Source organism: Chamaea fasciata, unplaced genomic scaffold (assembly GCF_029207755.1).
Source record: "Chamaea fasciata isolate MVZ Bird 193981 ecotype frontalis unplaced genomic scaffold, bChaFas1.0.hap1 SCAF_13, whole genome shotgun sequence".
In the NCBI taxonomy this organism is placed as follows: Eukaryota; Metazoa; Chordata; class Aves; order Passeriformes; family Sylviidae; genus Chamaea; species Chamaea fasciata.
The window spans coordinates 1,904,755-1,927,006 of NW_027094098.1; the positions used below are offsets into that span (position 1 = coordinate 1,904,755).

The following is a 22,252-nucleotide window of genomic DNA, read 5'->3' on the forward strand; positions in this document are numbered from 1 at the left end:
CGCCGGTGCCGGAGCAGCAGCTGCAGCAGCAGCAGCAGCGACAGCGGACGGAGCGCCCGGCCGTACCCGCCGCCTCCCGGCCCTGGCCGGCGGCCCCGCCCCGGCCAATGGGGCCGCCGTAACGTGAGCCCGGCCCGCACCGGCACCGCCGCCCCGGGGCCCCGCCCCGCCCACGGACCCCTCCCCGCCGCCCCGGGGCCCCGCGCCGGGCACCAGCCGGGCACCGCCGGGCCGGGCGGGATCCGTGTGCCGGCCGGCAGCACCTCGGGCACCGGGGGTCCCGCAGCCCGGTATGCCCCGGCGGGAGGGAGGGCAGCCCCCCTCGGCACCCCCCGCCGCCGGGCTGCCGGAGCCGGGCTGGGCGCTGGACGACGGAAGGGAAGGGAAGGGAAGAGTCACCCTGGCCGCAGCGCCCGTTAATTGGGAACTAATAGCGCTTAATGGGGATCCCGGGAGAAGCGGCACTGGTTTGCAAATGAACGAGAATACGACCAAAAATTACCTCCCAGCTAATTTTCCCGGTTCCCGAGCGTGCCGCGTGGTGAAGCAGCGTGGGGTGGCAGCCAAACCCCACGGAGCTGCGAGTGGTGAGGGGCTGGGAGGGGCGGCGTGCGGAGCTGGGGGCACTGGAGCCGTGCCCTGTCCCTCCCCTGGCCGGGACGGCCACCACGGGTGGGAATGGATGTTGGAGAAGGGAGAGGCGGACACCAGGTGGTCGTCAACCAAGCTCGTTTATTGTTAATTCACACAATGCTTTTATAATAACACTAATAAGCTCATGCATATTGCAAGAGTTAAGCTCAGGATTGGTGCTCAGACTAAAAGTCAGCTACGCCTCTTTCTACATTTCTTTGTGGTTACATAGTTTGAGTAAGTTTTAGTTTTACTGTGCTTCTCCCTCACATCTTTTAGCTACAAGGTTTTGTTATCGTATAGCAGCTGTGCTCAAGGACATGCGAAGCTTACTGCCTTGCTGGTTCTCATGAGAGTGCCTGTGTGCTTAGCAAAGCTCTCTCATGTCTGCGTGACCTTTTGCAGCTAGCCAGTTATCAATCACACTCTCCACACTTCCCCCGTTTTCTTTTTGGACAAGAAGGGTGGTATTAAATGCAGTATCCACCATCCTTTGCATCATTTTTTTTTGTAAGCACAAACAACAACATGGTAAAATCAATACAGCTAAAAAAAATCACTATACCAACTATTATAGCAAATTCGACAATAGAACATAGCCATGCACTCAAACTCAATAATTTTAGCCAGCCATCCAAACTTAACCCTGTTTGTACTCGTTAGTCAACACCACTCCCAGCTGGGCCAGGACATCATGGCCAATAAGACACTGCACAGTGGGAGGCAAAGCAACAATTGAGAACACAGTTTGCACCAATTTTTTATCTAGATTTACCAATAGTAATGGCAATTTTTGTGCCAATGTGAATCCACTGACCCCTGTAACTGGATGTACTCGACTGCAGTGGCCAATGTTGCGGCCAATATTCTGGAGCAATTATGCTAGTATCTGCTCCAGTATCAAGAAGGCCTCAAAGTTCAATTGTCCGGTTCTCATACGTGATCTTGACCTTCTTTTTTGGTCGACTATGTAGGTCCATAGTGAGCAATGTTAGTCCAGAAGACCCGAATCTTCTATCACTCCGAGAATGGTGTTGCTGAGGTGTTAATCCTTTTGTTATCTGTGGTAATGGAACAAGTTGGGCAATTCGCTGTCCTTTCGCTATCGTCAGCGGAGGAAAGGGAGTGTATGCTATAACTTGAATTTCTCCTGTAAAATCTGCATCAATAACTCCTGGTAACACAAATAGTCCCATTACAGAAATAGAAGAGCGGCCTAGCAGTAGTGCTCCATAAATTTGTCCTTTAACTTGCACAGATCCATAAACTCCAGTCGGGATTTTAGTAGGACGAGTTGTCATCAAGGTGGTATCTACTGCTGCTGCCAGGTCGAGTCTCAGGCTCTCTGATATTGCTGGCTGCAAGCAGGAGGTGACGCTGATGTCACGGCAGCAATTTGTGTCGGGGCGCGGTTGCCGGTCGCGCTCCGATGGGAGTTTCTCGATTTGCGGCGACAGGCTGATGTATTATGGGTGTTTGATTGGCAGCTTTGACACCACACTTCTGTGGCCCGGCAGTTCCTCCTCATGTGTCCACCTCCGCCGCATCGGTAGCATTTTAGGGAAGGTGGTCTTCGGTTCTCTGAGGAAGTGGCATGTGCAGCCGTGGACGCTCGGAGCGGGGCAAGAGCAGCTAACACCTGAGTCTGTGTTGACTCAGCCTGTTTCTGCAACCCTAAGCTCAACTCCTGTATAGCATTAACTAAAAAAAGCCTGTGACCCTGTCGGCTGAAGTGCCATCCTTTCTAATGCTTCCTCAATAGTCCAGTTGGCTCCCAGCGTAGCTAGCACTCTTTTTGTTGTTTCATTACTGTTTTGGAGTGCACATTGCTTTAATAATGCTCCCTTCATATACTCTGAAACTCCTGCCTTATCTATTGCAGCAGCTGCCTTATCTATAAATGCTCCAAAAGACTCGTCTCGACCCTGTCTAATTCTCATATACATAGGTACTCTTGTGCTGTCTTTTACCCGATCTATGGCAGCTCTTACTAACTGCATTGCTTCTCTCACTTTCTCTGCTTCCATGATCATTTGTGCCTCAGTTCTAAGGTATGCACCCAACCCCATTAACTCTTCTACAGTGACACCATGCAATGGATCACCGGGTCTCTTATTCACTGCTACACTTTCTTGACAGAGTGCTTGCCAATGTGCATTAAATAACAGCTGTTGATGTTGTGTTAGAATAAGCTTAACTATAGAGTGACAATCATTTGGCAGCAATACTTGAGTAGTCTAAATGTAATTTAGCATCTGCTTTACAGGCTCACTAGTAACTTCATATTTACTTGTAGTATTTCGTAACTGAGACAAAATTTTCTAATCAAGAGCAGTCATTGTCGCATTCAGCCCACCCTCTGCCACTGGCGTAAATACCACCGGACAGACGATCTCCCTTGCCACCTCTGCGGCTTCAGAATCCCCTGAGTCCATAAGGTGTTTTGCTACAGCTGCCCAGGCTTCTCGCCGCTCCCGTGCAATGGCCCCTGCTAGGTCACTTTCAGCCCCAGGGATCGGCTCACTGCTTTGGGCGGGGGATTCCAGCACTGGGTCAGACGGTGCCGATGCTGTGGCAGTCGAAGGGGCTGAGCCAGCAGAATAGGGTGCCATTACCGGTGGCAGTTGGACTGAGGACAGGGCAGGGGGCAATGGGCAATCAAACCAACTGTTATAACTTTTATTTTTATTCCGAGCCTGCTGAGCCTGAGTTGCTGCCCTTTTCTCTGCCTGATACTGTAACAACTCATTGTGCACCACTTGCCACAATTTCTCTAATTTCTTAGCAGTTTTATCATTATCTAAAGCTGCTTCCCATAACTTATCTCCGAACAAACGCCATTCACTTAACTCATGCACGGTATGCGGGTTAACAAAAACTCCTTTCGCATATCCCCAGGCTGACAACCCTGGAAGTTCCTTACGCAAATCAACTCCCTTAAGCTCCCTCCTTTCTAAGTTTGCTATAAATAAATCATATGCTGCTTGCCTGTCCATATTGATCATCAACGCTGTTGCAGCTCTCCGGCTCCAGCAGCACGTATGGCCCAAAACCACCGCTGTGATCTTTGGGGGTGCTTTCCCTACGTCGTTTAGCACCGTCCTGGCTGCAAACAGGACCCAACTCCACCAACCGATGGTTTTCTTTTTAGGGTAAAGGCAGGGCTATCACGTCGGGGTCACCATTTTGTTGGAGAAGGGAGAGGCGGACACCAGGTGGTCATCAACCAAGCTCGTTTATTGTTAATTCACACAATGCTTTTATAATAACACTAATAAGCTCATGCATATTGCAAGAGTTAAGCTCAGGATTTGGTGCTCAGACTAAAAGTCAGCTACGCCTCTTTCTACATTTCTTTGTGGTTACATAGTTTGAGTAAGTTTTAGTTTTACTGTGCTTCTCCCTCATACCTTTTAGCTACAAGGTTTTGTTATCGTATAGCAGCTGTGCTCAAGGACATGCGAAGCTTACTGCCTTGCTGGTTCTCATGAGAGTGCCTGTGTGCTCAGCAAAGCTCTCTCATGTCTGCGTGACCTTTTGCAGCTAGCCAGTTATCAATCACACTCTCCACAAATGGACAGCGTGACGTCGGGCCGGGGTGGTGCCCAGCACCCCTGGCAACCGGCTGCAGGTTGTCCCAAACACCCAGCGAGCCATGGGCATGCACGGCCACCTCGCCTTCCTCCTCCTCAGCCTCTATGCCCCAGGTAGGTGCTCCAAGGTCATAATGTTCGGGGCACCCTTTGCCAGATCCTGGGTGGATGACTGAGAGGAAGGGAAGAGGCTCTCCTCGGTTGCTCCCACATTCCACATGCCAGGATGGGTAGAGGGATTGGCTGCCGCCTGGCTGAGTTGAGGCAGGGAGGGGTCATCAGATGAGCATGAGCATGCTCAGGGCATTGCCCAGGTGTCCTCAGAGTGTCCTCAGCCTTGCCAGGATGTTACTGGGCCTTCTTTTGGGCAGCACTCTGGCATATCCAGACACCACTGGGGTTTCATCAGAGCATCTCACAGAGGGAATTCTGGGGCCTCCCCAGGGCACTGGCAGGGCATACCTGGCAGGCTGGGGTGACACTCTCCTCTTTGCAGGGACTTTCATCAGAGCAACAGGTAAGAGTGGGGTGTTTTGGACCCAGCTGTGCCTGGCAGGGAAACCTGTTCCTGCATTGGTGCAGGAGCAGAGCTCCGTAAGAACAGCTGGATGAGCCATCAGTGGTTCCTGGGGTCTCCCACCAGTCCTGCCTGACTTGCCACGTGTGGTGGCCCTGAGTGAGGACACAGTGCCAGGCACCCATGTTGCTGAGGTGACCGTGTCCTGCAGCAACTCGAGCAGCAGTCCCAATGTCACCCTGGATAGCCTCGAGCCCAACCACCCCTTCAACTCCATCGCCATCAGCTCTGACCCCATGGATGCCACCACGTTCCGGGCAGAGGTGTGACTGGGGAATAGGGAGTGGGGCAGGAGCTGGCAGGCGCCCTGCTGAGTGACTGTGTCCCCATGGCAGGTGACACTGGCTGCTGGTGCAGAGCTCGATGCCCGCCAGGTGAACCAGTACACACTGATCCTGAGGGCTGCTTGTCCTGGTGAGGATGAGGTGGAAGAGCGGCTCTTTGTCCGGGTGACACCAGGGCATGTGCTGCACTGTGACAGACGCTTTGCCAGTGCAGGTAGGAAATAGGGGCACAGGGCAGTGGGGGCTGTGGGTGCCTGTCAGCACCAAGCTCCCACAGTTGTGCTGTGCTCCAGAGGGTGATGTGGTGCGGGTGCTGGCGGATGTGGCGCCCCGGACACCCCTGTATGCGGTGCTGCCACAGCCACTAGGTGGACTGACGGTGAGTAGCAGCTCCCTGGAGAGCCACACCCCCACAGGAGGGAGGCCTTGGAGACAGCAGAACTCCGGGTATGGAGGAGTGGGACAGGGCTTCCCATCCCCCTCCTTTCTGCAGTTCAGGCTACGAAACCACAACACACCACTCACGCTCACCCGCCGAGGCCTGGTGCTGGCACCTGACAATGGTTTTGAGCCCTGCAAGGACACCCAGGTGGGCACCAGCAGCCCCAGGCTGGTCACAGCCACCTCTCAGTCCACCGAGGCTTAGCCCCTCCCTGGCCACAGGTCTCTACTTCCTGCTCTTCCCATTAGGCTCTTGTTCTCCCCCTGGACCCACAAATGCTCCAGCCCTGTCCTCATCCCCTTACTGTATCTCAAGTCCTGTCCGTATCCTCACCCCTGTCTGTATTCCTGCCCATTCTAATCTCCAGCTCATACTCATCTCCACCTCCACACCTCTTTCCACCTCTGTTCCTACTCCAAGCCCCATTCTCATGCTTTCCCCCCTCTCCTTTGTCCCTGTTTCTGTTCCCATCCCATTGCAATTCCTGTCCCTGTCCCTATTAGTAGCCTCATCACTATCACTATCCCTATCCCCGTCCCCATCCCCATTGTTGGTGTCACTCAGAGCTGTCCCACAGCTGCCCCGGTGCTGCCCCACAGACATTCAGACTGGAGATTGAGGTGACAGATCGTCATGGGCACAACTGCAGTGGGGCTGTAAAGGTGGAGGTGCAGCCATCACGCCGTCCCCATGTCACCTTCCCGTGAGTGGGGTTGGCCAGGAAGGGGGTGCAGGTGGCACCAGGCTGTGCCAAATGCCCACCTCACCTGCAGTGAGCCACACCAGTCTGTGACGGTGACAGAAGGCATTGGCCCCTGGGAGGTGGTCACACAGGTCCATGCCAGAGGTGACAACGTCCGCTATACCATCCTTGCTCCTGTGGCTCCTGAACTCTTCACCATTGATGAGGGTGAGCAGGGCAGCAGGGATCCCCAAGGACACCCTGTCCCTGTGCCCAGTGCGAGGCCATGGCTCCTCTTGCAGTGACAGGTGAGATCCACAGCACCCGCCGGCTGGAGGTGACCCGTGCCCACCTCCTCATCCGGGCTTACAACGCGCTGCACCCTGAGGACCACGCCACCGCCACGGTCAATATCACTGTGCAGGGGACAGACCGTCAGGCACCAAGATGTGTCCCAGCCATCTTTGTGTATGGTTCAGGGGGGCGTGGGGGGCCGTGGGACTCTGCTCAGGTCACGGGACAGAGGCTGAGCTGCTGGCTGCCCTGCCACAGGTCCCAGGTTCCTGAAACTGTGTCCCCCGGCAGCACCTTGGTGAGACTGAGGTGCACCGACTCCACCAGCACTGATAGGTGTCTGCACTATGCTCTTGAGGGGCCTCCCTCCTCCCTCTCCCACTTCTGCATGGAGGGACCACAGCTGAAGGTGAGCAGGGCCACGGGCAGTGCCCAGGTGGACAGCAGGCCCAGACCCTGGAGCCCTGTGGGACAAGTGGGACCCTGTGACACATGCTGTCATGCCAGATTCTGGGTCAGGGCTCCTCAGGGCTCCCTGCTCCCCAAGGCCTGCTCATTCTCTGTGCTTGCTCCCTCCTTGTCCCTTGGTATCAAAGCTTTGTGGGACACCCTGGCTTTGTGGGATACTCTGGCTTTGCAGGGCATCTGAGCTTTGCAGAGCACCTCGGCTCTTACCTGACATTCTCCTCCTGACTTGGCAGGTCAACAGCACCCTGGACTATGACTCGGAGGCCATGGCTGCTCTGGGCTTCCAGTTCACGGCCACCATTGTAGTGACAGTGGGAGGGCAGCCCCTACAGAGCAGTGAGTGCCCATGTCCCTTTCCCAATCCCCAAACCAGCAGATCGCAGAGGAAACATTCCTTCAGCGCTGCTCCAGAGATGCCTGCCCCAGGACTGGTGCCTCTGTTCCCATGTCACCCAGCCTGGCACAGGCTGTGGGGTGGTGGCAGCATGGCTTAGCAGCTGTGCTCCACACAGCCCATGTGCCTGTACTTGTGACGGTGACACCTGTCAACGAGTTCAGACCGGCGTGCCCCAACGGTGCCACCTTCACCGTGCCAGAGACAGCACCTTTCGGCAGTGTCGTGGGGCGTGTGGCTGGCACTGACAGAGACTACCCCCTGAACAGCCTCGAGTACAGCCTGGAGGGTGGCTTTGGCCCCGCACAGCCCTTCTCCATCGACAGGCACACTGGTGAGCAGCCGGTCCCTTCCCCAGCCCCTGCCACACCCTATGACACCTTCTGGTTCCCAGCAGCTCATGCCTTCCCACAGGCGAGATCTGCGTGGTGGGACCCCTGGACTCCCAGCAGCAGAAGAATTACAGGCTGGTGGTGCGGCTGACGGACACGCATAATGACCTGGACCTAAGGAAGAGGCAGAGCCGTCTGTGCGACGTGTCTGTGCGCCTGCAGGTGTGGGGGCAGCCCGCTGGGTGAGCTGTGGTGAGTGCGAGGACTGTGGGTGCCCTACCGCTTCCCCCTGCAGGCTGTGCCGGACCCGCTGCCGGTGTGCATCCCCGAGGTGCAGGAGCTGCGGGTCACGGCTGGGTCCCCGGGCAGCCGCCAGCCTGTCACCCGCCTGGTGTGCCACAGCAGCCCCGACAGCGCCGCGCTGACTTACACCATTGTAGGAGGTGAGCAGCGGCCAAGCCACGGCGCAAACCAGCCCTCGCCGTGGTGTAACACTGAGCAGACCCTCTCGTCCAGGCAATGAAGATGGGCGCTTTCGGCTGGAAGGGAACGCTCTTGTCTACCTCCCCAATGACCGAGCCGAGCCCCACCCCTTTGTCCTACTGGTGGAGGTGTGGGGTGGCTCTGCTGCCCGTCGCCGCAGCAGCGTGGTGGCACTGGTGGTGCACGTCGCCCCCCGAAGCACCCCGGTGCCACCCAGCACCACCACCCAGCACACGGTGAGTAGAGCCCGCTGACCACCTGGTGCTCCAGGGTCCACTGAACCTCCTCCCATGGCCCCTCACCCCACTGCCTCTACAGACGCCGCACAGGGAGCCGCTGGTTGTCGTGCAGACAGAGGCAGTGTGGCACCCGCCGGCCTGGTTTGTAGCCGTGCTGACCATCTCTGGTGCCCTGCTGCTGGTCACCCTGGGCTGCATGGCCCACAACCTGCTGTGCAGGTGAGCCCCAGCCCGCCTCATGGCATGGCACAGTGAGCAAGGCTAAGGGTTCATGGCTGCTTTCCGCTCCTCCCACAGCAACCGGGCCCGTGGCAAGCTGCTCCTGGCCGAGAGGTGAGTGCTGTATGGCCAGGGCAATCATATTGGCAGTTGTATTGTCCTTGCAGGTAGCCAGGGAGACACAGCACACGGGGTATGTTTACTCTACTCTGCATTTGGCCATGGCTTGCTGTGCCAGGGAACTGTCTCTGCCCAGGGCAAGGGTGCAGCCCTGATGGGAGCTATGGGAGCAGAGAGAGCAATTTGGCCAGCAGACAGTGATGTCAGTGGCCAGGCTGGGGCACAAACTGCAGAGGACAGGGTGGAATGGCACAGTGCTGGTGCCAATGTCTACTGCAAGGCTGGGGCCTGGCACTAGGGCTGAGGTCACTACAGCTCACCAGGGGAGCCTGTGTTTAGCAGGAGTGAGCCCCCTTTGTCAGGGAGAGGTCCCAGGGAGGAGGTGAACAGGCTGCACAACCCCCCGAGGATCAGTGATAGTGGCAGGTGACAGAGGAGAGAGCCTGAGGAGACCAGCCTGTGCCAAGTGTCTGCGCAGCAAGGAGACATGCAAGCTCATGGGCAGGATAACAGCCACCTCCAGTGGCATTACTACCCTGAGGTGATGCATAGCTGGATCCAGATTCATTGGTAAGGTTTGGGGACACAGTGCTTGGTGTCACTGGGGTGGTAGCGACTATGCAAGGGAGAAGACCCGGGCTCAGCCCTTGTGGGTGGCCCTGGCAGCTCCCCCAGCACAGCATCCTCCAAGCACAAGAGTGATGTGTGCCAGCACGTGGGGAAACAAGCAGATGTGGTGGCAGACCTGCTTGGTGCTCAGGCACTGGTGAAAGGTGGTGGTGGCTTGGGGGAGCACAGCCCTGTCACAGTCCCCTTCTGTGCGAGGGGACAATCAGGTAGGTGGATGATGGGCTTAACAGGGTGCAGCTGGCAGGACAAAACCTGGCTGGCAGGTTGCTCCCAGCAGCATCTCTTGGGGTTGAGGCCGGCAACCCATCACTGACAGCATTCCCTCCCTTCCCCTCTTCCTTCCCCTCTTCCTTCTACAGCTCCTGGGATGTGGTGGAGCACGGTGGGGCAAAGAGGAGCAGGGACACCCACATGCCAGCAGCCCAGTAAGTGTGTGGCAGTGAGGGTGGGTGCGATGCCAGGGAGGCAGGAAGAGCTCTGTGGCCCTCAGCAGCCTCTCCTGTCTCTCCTCCACACAGGGGCAGTGTGATGGCCATGCTCAGGACCCACGTGAGTGCCCTGTCCCACAGCCCCAGAGCCCCAACAGCAGCCTTGGGTTGTGTCCCCCAGGCAGAGAGGTCTGGGGACAGGAGAGATGAGGGCCAGGACCGCATGGCAATGACTGAGTGCTGCCTCCATCTCAGGCACCCGCAGGGACTATTTCTTCAACAGCGGGACCGGGGCTTGGCGCTGGATCTGACAGGCTTGGCTTGACGAAGGGCTGCTTGTGACCCACAGCTCCGTATGGGCAGTGCTGGGCAGAGCACCGCGCACCGGCAGACAGCTGGTGTGGCCCCCGAGGAGGAGACCCATCCTTTGTGGCCAAACTGCTTCACATGGGGTGCAGCCAGACCCTGAGCCACCTCAGCCAGTCTAGACCTAATAAATGGTGTCAGAGATTGCACACGCTGCTGTGATTGCCTTAGGGAGTCTCGTTGCCGGGCAGTGCTACTGGTGGCTGTCCTGCTGTGATGGTCATTAGCACTGTCTCGTCAGCGATGTGAGTGGCGTGATGCAGGACAAGGATTGGCATCGCGCTTGGCGCTGTGAAAAATATTACCAGAGCTCTGGCCAAGTCTGCTTCGGTTACAGAAGCATCTCTGTAGCCTCTGGATGTGACCCAGCGGGGGTAGTCTTCCACAGGGAGGTTATCCGGGGCAAGAAAACCCAGCCACGTGTAATTCTGAGCAGTTTTTGCCCCGAGTCCCGTGTCCACCTCAAGCTCTGCTTTGTTACAGCGCTCGCAGGCGCAAACGGGTGAGATGGGCAGCTGGTCGGCAGAGGGGATGGGTTGGTAATTGGGAGGAAAAGAGAATTAGCGTGGGTGCAGGTGAGCGGGACGCTGCAGGAGGAGCTGGGAGCAGCGGGAAGCTGTAAAGGCGTCAGCAGCAGGCGGAAAACCGGTTATTTGAATTTCAAAGGAGTGCGCCACGGGACGCCTCCCTGGCAGCTCCTCGGGAAGTGAAGCGCTGGCGGGATAAGAGGGAAGAGACTAATTTGGGGGGTAGGTGTCTAAGGGGAGGGAAGGGGAGCAGAGGCCAGCCGTGAAATTTCACAGTGAGAGGGGTCACCTCTGTGACTTTGCCTCAGGGTCCCTTTTGCCCTGAATCCACGGGAACCGTGACCGTTTCGGAATTTAACCCTTTATGGTACCGGAGTGGTGCGTGAGCGTGTCCTATCGGCGAGACCCCGCTCGGAGCGGTGGCCGGAGGGGGATGCAGAACTCGGGGGCTCGGAGTGGGGAGGTCTGAGTGTGGGACCGCGGGACGTCCGGGTGTGAGTTTGTATCGGGGAGCACGGGAGTGCAGACCGGCCGGGACTGGGTTCTGATCGGGGAGCGCGGGTCGGATTGAGGAGCGCGGGTCGGATTGAGGAGCGCGGGTCGGATTGAGGAGCGCGGGTCGGATTGAGGAGCGCGGAGCTGCCGGGGGTGGATTCCGATCGGGGAGCGCGGAGCTGCCGGGACTGGGCTCTGATCGGGGAGCGGAGCTGCCGGGGCTGGGCTCCGATCGGGGAGCGCTATTCGGGGAGGGAGCTGCCGGGGCTGGGCTCCGATCGGGGAGCGCTGTTCGGGGAGCGGAGCTGCCGGGGCTGGGCTCCGATCGGGGAGCGCTGTTCGGGGAGCGGAGCTGCCGGGGGTGGGCTCCGATCGGGGAGCGCTGTTCGGGGAGGGAGCTGCCGGGGCTGGGCTCCGATCGGGGAGCGCTGTTCGGGGAGGGAGCTGCCGGGGGTGGGCTCCGATCGGGGAGCGCTGTTCGGGGAGGGAGCTGCCGGGGCTGGGCTCCGATCGGGGAGCGCTGTTCGGGGAGCGGAGCTGCCGGGGGTGGGCTCCGATCGGGGAGCGCTGTTCGGGGAAGGAGCTGCCGGGGGTGGGTTCAGAGCGCGAGGCCGCGGCCCGGCGAGGCGCGCCCAGCCCGCGCGGGCCGCGCCCATTGGCCGGGCGCCCCCCCTTCTCCGCGGACAGCCAATGAGATGGCGCTTCTCGTGAGGGGGCGGGGCTCTGTCGGGCGTCACGTGTGCCTAACGTGCGCTGCCGGCCACGCTCGGGAAAGGGCGGTCCGGCTCCGCGCTTGAGCGACACCGGGTTTGACCTATCAGCATCCAAAACGGCCCCCGTGGGGCGGGACTCGGGCCTGGATTGGTGGAGGGGCGGGCTTTGGACGGCGCGGTTGCTATGACGGCCAGCGCCGGGCTCCGCCCGCCCGGGCGCCGCCATCTTGTTGTTGATTCTAGCGGCGGGGAGCGGTGGCGCTGGGGCTCCGTGTTCCGGTGTCCCGGCCGGGCAGGCAGCGCTGGCCCCGTGAGCCGCGGCGGGCGGGAACTGGCCAGGGTGAGGGGCGAGGGGCTGAGCCGAGCACGCTGCCGTGAAGGGGAGACCCGGGGGCGGCCCCGTGAAGGGAGAGGGGATACACTGGCACGGCCCCGTGAGCAGCCGGGGTGAGGGGGCAGCGAGCACCGGGATGGGCCTGGAATTGGCGGGGTCCGTCCACGGCCCCGTGAGGAGGGGCTGGGGGGGAGCCCGGTGCCGTCCCCGCGTGTGCGTGGGTGAGATCCGGACGCTTTCCCCTGCGGGGCCCGCCTGGGGCTCGGCCGGGGCGGGGTTCCCCGGGCTGGGCAGCGCGCTGCCGGGGCAGGGCCGTGCCCAGCGGCCAGAGCGAGCGTGCCCTCCCTTTGTGTCTTTCCTTGCCTTCCACAGGAGCTGCGCGCAGGAAGGAGCTCGGATACCGTGGCAAAAACATGAAACCAACATGGTGAGGAGGTTGGTGGGGCTAGGGGCCCGTCCGTGCTGCCCCCCGGCAGGGGAAGGGTGTGGGTGGCCCCGGGAGCGTTGGCTGCCCCGGTGGGGACACCGGAGTGCCCTGGCAGGCCCCCGGGCCGGGTGTGCTCATGGGTCTGCAGACCTGGACCAGGACCAACCTTCCCCTGGGTTTCCAAGGAGGGGTTGAATTAGGGTAGGTGGTACCGACTCCTGTTCGTTTTTGAACTACTCTGAATTTATACTGGTCCCGGGGTCCATATTCGTTCATTTTTAAGCTCAGCATCAGCCCTCTTTTCTTTTTCTTTTTTTTTTCTTTTTTTTTTTTTTTTTTTTTTTTTCCCCCCCAAGAAACGTGCTTTAGTATGTGCTGCCTTTGTCATTTCAACCTGTCTTGCTCTGTTTTTGCTCCATCTGCTTTTCCTCTCTTCAGGTTCACCTGGCTTATCTTGGTATTCAGAGCTTCCAGAGCTGGATTCCAAAATTGGCCTTTGCTACTGAAACACTGAATGAGGCAGGAATGGTGGGGCCTGGGTCTCTGTTCATATTTAATGTAATGTTTTTGTGGTCGTTAGGGCCTTGCAATCATAGTTAGTAGCTTGTCTCACAAAATAATGTGCAGTAGTGTCTTGTGAAAGTCTCATTATAGTGAACTGTCACCTCCAGCTGATATGCCGACACTTGTGTGTGTGGTCAGGCTTTTGATAGAGAAGAATAATGGTGTCCTTGTTGTTTATAACTGAAGGAAGATTCTGATTTCCTTTTTATAGAAGTTCTGTCAGGAGCTTCAGAGTGTTTTAGAATTAGGTGTATCAGTTATTGCATGTTCTCACTGTAACCCTAAATAGGTCTCTCCTAATACCATGTAACAATTTCTTATTTAGATTTTGAAGTGTTTTTCTGGGTTAGTTTAGCTCTGACCTAAGGTAAGTGCTTTGTTTTGGAGCTGGAAGGAAAGTGGTAGGTTGTGAAAAGATTTAGTTGTGAGCTCTGTGAAGCAAGATGACATTGGGTTACTTTTTCAACTGCATCAAATTCTTTTGTCAATATTTTAAATTGTCCCAATGCTAATTTTTATTTTTCTTCCTTAAAGGGTGTTTCATACCCTCTCAGCTTTTTCAGTGTAACCATTTCCAGGTGCATGGATGAACAACCTATTCTATCCTGGTTAGAGCTTATTAAGCTGATCTGAGATGTCCTTTTTCATGGCATTGCCTTTGCTTCCTGTCTAATAAGGACTTTTGGGAGAACAGGGGAAGTGATCCTTAGCTTCTGGAGGGGGAAGCTGATGTAGACAACGTTATTGGCATAGGAACCTTTGATGGAAAGAGTAGGATGTGTTGGTGGGACACTCCTGGGCCTTCTGGTTTTTCATTAGGCACTTTGTGGCAGTTTTACATGTTTCTTGCATAGAAGAAGAGCAAGTGAGCACAATTATCTGTTGAGACGAGAAAGGGGAGAGTTTTTAAGATCTGCTTCTCATCACCAGTTTCATGTTCCGTGTGTGGTTTCACAGGTACTTTAGCTCATGTAAGTATGGACTGCAACCCATAGGAGGTTCTTGCCTTTTTGCTTGTGCCTATGCAGGTAAGGATCAGAGTTCCCTTACAGACTGATAAAGCTGAAGACAAACTGTCTGTTTTCCTACCCAGCTTTTCGGGTGCTCAAATGATTTTGCAGGCGCAGGGGAAATGGGGCTGGGGCTGGAATGGGGTCTTAGCTGAGTTCAGGGTAGTCTGCAGTGTGACTCTGTAAGAATGCAACAATGTAATGTAAAACTTTATGTTATCTATTTTCTTATATATAAATACAATTTTAAGCCACATTTTTATATATATTTAAAAATTAAATGAAACAGTACTGCCCATGCTTCTTTCCTACTTCTGTGAATCGTTGTGTGCCTCATCATCAGGTTGACAGCACTAAGCATGTCCTTATAAAAATATTATAGAAAGAAAAATTAGAGGTGCTTTGAGATCCCCTCTTTTGGCAAATGATGCAGGTCAACTGACTTGGAAGTTACTCTGTCTTGCATTGCGTGTAGTGAAAAGGCAAGGTTAGAGTAGCAAGGAGGTCAAAAAAGTGCCCAGGCTGGAGTAGTACCTGTGCCCTTAATCTGCGAATTGACCTTTTAAACAAGTGTTATGATTTCCTCTTAATGCCACAGTTGTGTGCTCTGCTCATCCCATCTGAGCTGCCTGGTTTGTTTCTTTCTTTTTCTCCCACGAATACGGAGCTTATTCCTTTTGGGTAAAATGAGCAAACTCTGAAAAGTGACCTTGTGGAGCTTGACTGGTGTGAGATGAGGAGCCCTGTACCGGTTCAGGGCTATTTGTTGACCGTCTGCTTACAGAGCACAGTTTCTTTGGTCCGGTGGATCAACAAAAGGTTTGATCACTTTTCAGATTTAGGTTTTTAGTTAGTTTCTCCATGCCTAAAGGTTTTTGTGGATCTGGTGAATTCTGGCTGGTGTGCTGGGTATGGGGTGGCAGTGACTGTGCTTTTCTTTGGGATAAGAAATGTAGGTGCTAAGTTTGAATTGGATATCCAGAACCCGTGCTCTAGAAAGAGGTGTGTTTCTTCCATCTGCAGTTGAAGTGCAGATACTGAAGGCATGGAAAATCTGACAGAGGGCTTGATTATTGCAGTGTAACCCAGGCACTTCACTTGCTGTCAGTAGATTCCCCCAATCTGTCCATCAGGAATTAGCTTGTAACGTGTTGGAGATGTGAGCATCTCAGTGGAGTGTTGATGCTGGGATTTGTAGTCTCAGAACTCAGTATTGACAAAAAGCTGCAGCCTGATTTGTTTACTCTTGCATTTGACAGTGTCGCGTTGTTTTGGTGCTGGGCAGGGTTTAGCATTGAACTTGATTTGCAGAGTTTGTGCTCTCTACTTGCTTGTTTATATAATGGATATGCCTAGGAACAACTGCTTTTATTTCTGACCTCTCAGTCTTTGAGAGGGAATGTGTCAAAAACAAGTGTAGTAAGTACAGAGGGTCCCTAGTGAGCTCTGAAATGGGTGAGCTTGAAAAAAGGAGCAAAAGAAAAGAAAATGGGACAGAACCCTCTGCAAGAGTCATGTCAAGCATTTGTGTTACGTGCTGTAAACTGAAGGAGCCCTTCATCTTACATGGAGGAGCAGGTAGCAGTCTCTCTCATTTGTGTTCCTGATGTGACAGGAATACAGAGCAGGGTGCTGGCCAGTGTTTAATATCAGGTTTGTTGCTGGTGTCGTAGGGGTGGTGGGGGGAGGAAGAGGAAGTGTGTGTGGCTGCTTAGTTTCTGTTTTGCAGGCATCGCCTGTGCGCAGTGTTGTGCTGTGCTGATGTGGCAGCAGCTGTTATTTTTGGCTTTCCCAGTGTGCTCTTCGGGTAGATGTGCTTCCTAATATATGCAATTCTCTTAACCAGTGTTTTGGGCTGCCTGTGCTTCCTGTGTAGTCCCTGCTGGTGTGAACCACTCTGCAGATGGTACTGAGGTGCAAGTCCTTTGCCTTTATTTATTTCCACGAGCTCCTCTGTATGCATTTTGAGTGGCGTTAACTGTGTGTAAAAGACAAGCTCCTTAAGCTTGCATTTATTTTGCATCACCTCTGTCAGTATATGGTGTCATTAATGTCTGAAACCCTTCTTTGGGAGTAAAGGAATAAGCTTTGCTATTGCAGGGTATCTCTCTATCTGTATAATGTGTCCACAGTAGTTAAAATGGGTGCAGTTGATTTGTTAAAAAATAACACAGAGATAGCTGCCATAATTATATTAGTAGAAGATGTGTGTCAACCAAATGTGATAAAAGCAGTGAAAGAGGTTATGATATGGATGTGTCTCTCCTGCAAGGAGCGTCACTACATGTGCTTGGGAGCTGCAGTAGATAAGCGGTCTCTGATTTAGCTTTTGTAGTTAGAAAGGTTATCTCCTTCACCAGCTGTCCTGCTGCTTTGGCAAACACAACGTCCCTTGTGTTGGTGCCTACAACCAGGCCTGTGCAGCTGCTGGGGTTTAATAAATTCTGCTTCAGCCTTTCTTCCCTAATGCCCATCCTGGCCTGATGAGGAACAGTCATGGATCCTGTTCTGCTCCATGGCTGGGAATTTTCAGCTGAGGGTGGCTGAGGCAACTGGGGACAGTGTGTCCCCTCAGCCCAACTGGTGGGTTTGGTAAAGAGCATCTGTCAGAGCCCACAAGAATGAGAGAACATTTGCATCCTGAACGGAACTTGCGAATTCCAGTCCCAGTCTCTAGGGAAGGCATGCTCTCAAACATTCTGAATTGACAAACAAGCAAAGATCTAAATAAAAGCTAGTTTAGGACTTGCTAACACATTTCCATACATCATTTTGCAGGCTGACTTGCTTCTGGGGTCCTGCTCCCTCTTGATTGTGAGAAGTTGGCTCCATATTCCAGTGACTGCTCAGCCAGAGGAGCTTGGGTGACATCTCCAAGGTGACTTTTTTCTCTTTCGCTCAGAATACACAGGCGGCCACCTTAGAGATGCAAAGAGAAATAAACTGCTTGCTTTTTACCTCTCCCTTTGTAATATTACCCTTCAAGTAAGGATATGTAGATACAGTTTGTGGGAGTTTTGCTCTTATCTTTGAAGGATATGGCAGGAACAGCCAGGTAAGTGCACTAGCACGGAGTCCAGTTCATTCACCAAATCAGTCCTGTTCATTCACCAAATCAGTGTCAGTTCTTTGTAATGAGGACTAGAATTCCAAGCTTTGGAGGCTCACTCATACTTTAGTAATTCTGGCCATTTAGGTGGCTGATTTGCAGCTGAATCACCTTATGATGATTTCAGAACTCTTATCATTGTCTGCTTTTTTCCTTTCTATTCAGAGGTTAGTTTGCTGAAAGTTGATAAGGCTGGTCTGATAGTCTTTCACTTTCAAAGAAGTTGCTCCGTGCTGTCCTGAATTTGGAAGAAAGTCAGTCGTATCTGTTTTTCCCCAGCTCTTTATCAACAAAGATATGACTCAGTATACCTGTGGTATAAACAGACTCAAATGACCTTTGTTTTCTTTAGACATTGTGTGTTTAAGCAGTGGTTGTCATGCAGTTCAGTTTCCTGGTGGGAAAGCCTCTGAGCTGTGTGGGTAATGGTCTTAGTTTGAAATGCAAAAGGCAATGATCAGAGAAGCTGAGCTCCACAAGTACCTTCCTAGGGTAGGGAGAGGGGACACATGGTGCCTTCTCTCCAGGGCATGCTCCCGTGTCTGTCACTGCTGACTTAAGTGCTGATCTAAAGCTAAACTACCGTATAGCTACATATTCTGTTCTGACATTTCTCTTTTCTTCCCCCTCCTAGTTCTGTGCTGAGCTGCATTTTCCCCAATTTTAAACTTCCAGAGCGCATTAAGGCAAAATATCATGTGATCTTTAATTCCAATTACTGTTGTTCCGTTGTTGGTATCAAAGTATTGTCAAGAATTTCCAAAAGCGAGTTTAGAAATCTTAAAAAGGGCACAAGAAGATAGGGCTGGCTGTTTGTTCTGTGTCCTTTGACAGTACTGTCTGAGCAGCTTAAGCACGTGTGGGGAGCAGTCATGATCTCATTACAGCTAACTATAGGCGATAAGCAGCTTTGAACACCAAAATCAGTGCACCACCAAGTGCAGATGTCAGTGAGTTATTTAAAGCAGGAAGGATTTGGGAGAGAAGCCTGGGGGCTACACGGTCCCGTGTCTTACTCAGTGTCTGAATCAAACCATCGAGTAAGCGCTGTGAAATTGCTGGAGCTACTGCTGAAGATGAGATGTGCTGCTCTTGCGTTGGTTTGTTCATTAAAAAAATGGCAAAGTCCTTGAGCTTTGGAAGACCCTCAGAGCACTGCTGCTTGGTGAAAGGTTTATTGCACTGATCTCGTTATAAAGCTTATATATGGTCTCGTGTGGCACATCTGAGGAATAGACCTGTTGAATTCATGGGAGTTGACTCTGATCCCACAAATAAAGAAATAAAAAGAACTTCCAACTACAGTCTTTTGAGTCTGTCCCAAAAGAATTGTTGAAGCAGTCTGAAGCTCAGTTTGTGTTGAAACAATACATATGCAGGTTTTTTTTAGACAGTTTCCTAAACACCCCCATGCTTCCTGTAATAAAACTCACATCATGTTTGTCTCAAAGATGTGGATTTTACTTAGATTAAATGTACACTGTATAAAATGTTTATGGATCCCCAGTACTTCTGCAAATAATGGAGTGGTTTGCTGTATTTTCCATTAGAACCAGATATTGTGTGTTTTCTTATGCTGTGCAGCTGGCATTTCCTTTACTTGGGCATAAATCTTCTTTATGTAATTGAGGTCTTAATACTTCACAGTTCTTACCATGAGTGTTGACCTGAATACACTTACTAAAATTTGACAGTAAGCTAAATGTGAACCAATAAGCATTATCAAGCATGCCTTATGTATCTTTTATTTTTACAGAACTGGGGAAAATAACTGTTTTAGTCAGACTGAATAGGTATCACTGTTGTGCATCGTGCAGAGTCTGAATAGTTTTCACTTTTCTTCAGGTGCTCTGCACACTGTTGGTTTTGATTTTTTTCCTGTAGTAGCAGCACTCGGGGGGTTCTGTTTTTCCCCGTAATTATTATTAGCTTTAGTTAAGTAAGATCACAGAAAATTCCATTCCTGTGGTCTCTGTGTTAGTTATGTAGCATCCTTAGCTACACTTCCAGTGAACTTCAGCAACTTAGAAGACTGAACCTTTTGACAATTTGGTTCACCTAATGACAAAATCCAGTCTTCTTAAAAATTATTTCTGATTTGTGAATGCAGCTTGACTCAAGTATTCTTAGTTAAAATAGTCAAGGGTATTGTATCATTCACCAGCCGAATGTGGACCGAGGTCTTTATTCACTGCAGCTAAAATATCTTCCTAAAACCTGGCAATTAAAGATCACAGGTTAGATGGTGAACTGTTTGAGACTTTGTTTTTTGGAGTTCATCCCATTGTGACATGACAACCAGAAGAACACTCAAAACCTTTGAAGAATTCTCCCAAAGATCAGTGTCCAGTGGTAGTGAGCCTGCCAGGTTTTGTGAGCGCAAAGCACTTTGTTTCAGGTTTCCTGTCATTTGCAGGTTTTTTTATGATTCTCAAGGAAGAGAACTCTGTGTTATTTTCTACCCATAATGCTTGTTATTTTGTGTTTTTCAGCCTGAGATGATAAGCTTTTGGCACATGTTATCACACTGTATTGATCTGGAAGAGAAAATTAAAGGGAAATTGGCTTTCCCCAGCTATATCCAGCCTGTGATGTATTGTGGCTGTGAGAATACCTGTGATTTAGCAGACTGTTATTTTGTAGAAAAAAAACCCAAACCAACCTGCAGCATGGCCTTGCAGTGTCTTTAGAAGAATTTAAAGTGTGAAAAACCAAGGTAGCTGTAATACACTTGAGAGAGGTTTTGCTGTTAAAAACAACCTTGCCACAATTTGTGTGACTTCCAGATGAGTGTGCATGTGGGGCAGAAAATTTTTTTATGCGTACACGTGTTGCATTTAATTATCTGCAAACCAATTTGACATATCAGGTTTAACATACTTTCTTTTTGCTTTGGCTTTACATCTCTTGTGTAATCAGTGGCCTCAGTTGTTGTAAGTGGCACACTAGAAAGCCTGTTGGAAGGAGCTTTGAGATCCACTTCAGCAGCTTAACATTTAGATAAGGTATTGGGAATTTGTGACCTGTGGAGTGTTTACAGGGACTTGTTTATGACTGCCTCAGTGAACAGGAAGTTAAATATATAGGCTTTGTTGGTGTGATTCTTTGTTTCCAATGAAGAGGAAAAGTTTCCTGTTCCCTCAAACAGAGCTGGTTGGTGTAGTAGAGCATTTCAAGGGACCTGCTGCCCAGGGTTAGTGTATAGGAGAATAATAAAGAAGATTTGGAATATTAATAATTATTAATATTAATATTGGAAGGTGCTTGAGTAATACAGTGGAGTGAACTGTGTTCAGAGCTCCCTTCCTGGATATTTCCTTTTGCAGAGCCAAGTTGCATTGGATCCTGTGCAAGTATGAGGTTTGCTAGAAGAAGGTACCAAAGGACAGTTGTACTGGCTCCTGATGTGGTAAAATAATCTTGCAGACATTTTTAAATGCCAGGTTTTGGGTTTTGTCATTCAGAACATGTAGCACCTTGCTAAGCTTGAAGTTGTTGGTTGTCTGACTCATGCATGTGTCTCCTGTGAACACAGCTTCAGGTTCAGATTGCCTTTCATTTCCACTCAGCTAGCTGGGCCTCCTGTTAATTCTTTGTCCTTTACCTTCCAGAACATGCTGCAAGCCACAAAACAACCCCAAGGTATTTTAACAGCTTTAAGATTTTCAGTGATTGAAAGCCTTGCAGATTATGGTGATCCTCAAGGGAGTTACAGGAAAACAACGGGCCCAGATCAAAATCCCCTGCGTGACCCTGGGTTGTGTGTCATGTGTGTTCTGCCATATTGAAGGGATGGGAGTATCCTTGTATGAAATTCTGTTTAGAGTTTTATCTAGTTTCAGATGAAATGACTACCTTAGCTTTCAGTCCCATCAGATACTATGTCATATATTCTACTTAAATTAAGTACTGGATTTAGTGCACTGTCTTTGTCTAAAGTATGTTTGCCATGACAGACCTCATTGTTTCCCATTCCAGATCTCAAAAATTAAATGTTGCCCTTTATCCTTGAATTTTCCATGGCATTATTTACTTTCTTGCAGCACTTACATTGAGATTTTTTTCCCCCTGACCTAGAGTTTTGTTTTTTCTTTCCTTTTCAGTGTTTTTAGTTTGGTTTGTTTGTTTGGTTGGTTTTTTTTTTCAGTGGGTTGACAGTACAAGAGAATATGCTGTATATAAGAATGTACCTTCCTTTGGTACTTTCTCATGGAGAAAAAAATCACAGTGAAGTGTCCAGTTGAGAAGTTACAGCTCACGTTTTCTTGCCTGTGACCCTCAAGGGTCACCTGCTTAGGAAAATTAAACTGGTATCAAGTAGAGAGCATGGATTTGCAACGTGATTATCTAGGTTTAACTCCCTGTGGATGTGCTTCTGAGGTTGTTTCTGCTACAACTGCTTGGGACAGCTGCATTAATCAGCATGTTCATCCTTACCTGGTGAAGCTCTGCCAGTGGGACCCCTTAATGTAGATGCAGTGATAGTGATAAAATTACACTTCTAAGGTAAAGCTTGTTTTGCTGGAGGTGTTGAGAAGGTAAAGTGTGAGGAGTGTTTTATTTGTCATTGTGAGTAGCACTTTTTTCAAGGAAAAACAATTAGATAGAAAAATGGGGCTCCAAAATATCTTTTCCAGCTGAACTAATTTTTTCCTTGGCAATATAAAGTTAGGGGTTGCAGCAAGAGAGGAGGGCATCTCTCAGTTGGGCATAGAAGATTTTACCTATCTGTACAAACCTTGGTATATTTATTCTAGCATGGGTGTCTACTTGAAATTACAGGGCAATCTGCAGTTCCATTTTCTCATACAGTAAATTAAGTGGTGTCCTGAGCGTTGGTATAATCTGGAGTACTCAGTACTGCCTTGCATTTCTCTGAACTTTTTCAT

The 22,252-nt window shown here is 51.6% G+C and overlaps 2 protein-coding genes across 8 annotated transcripts in view; both read left to right on the forward strand.

The window, feature by feature from the left end:
* Positions 1-4,288: 4,288 nt before the first annotated feature.
* CDHR4 (cadherin related family member 4) lies at positions 4,289-10,343 on the forward strand. The gene is given in 21 exon segments (XM_066195281.1): positions 4,289-4,340; positions 4,723-4,743; positions 4,870-5,066; positions 5,139-5,301; positions 5,381-5,466; positions 5,581-5,676; positions 6,129-6,232; positions 6,303-6,439; positions 6,514-6,679; positions 6,764-6,914; positions 7,207-7,309; positions 7,486-7,701; positions 7,782-7,921; positions 7,995-8,142; positions 8,216-8,418; positions 8,501-8,640; positions 8,719-8,754; positions 9,750-9,772; positions 9,775-9,815; positions 9,909-9,939; positions 10,074-10,343. Coding segments are annotated over 21 exon segments (2,310 nt in total). The 3' UTR covers positions 10,130-10,343.
* A 506-nt stretch (positions 10,344-10,849) lies between these two features.
* Positions 10,850-22,252, forward strand: part of IP6K1 (inositol hexakisphosphate kinase 1) — a 37,686-nt gene continuing 26,283 nt past the window's right edge. For 2 of the 7 annotated variants that reach the window (XM_066195212.1, XM_066195219.1), the window contains exons 1-3: positions 12,128-12,259; positions 12,626-12,680; positions 17,033-17,132. The gene's annotated coding sequence lies outside the window, so the exon portion shown is untranslated. Of the gene's footprint in view, positions 10,934-12,127; positions 12,260-12,625; positions 12,689-13,118; positions 13,209-17,032; positions 17,133-22,252 lie in introns of those variants that run through there. The other 5 variants (XM_066195214.1, XM_066195213.1, XM_066195215.1 and 2 more) reach the window with 5 other exon arrangements.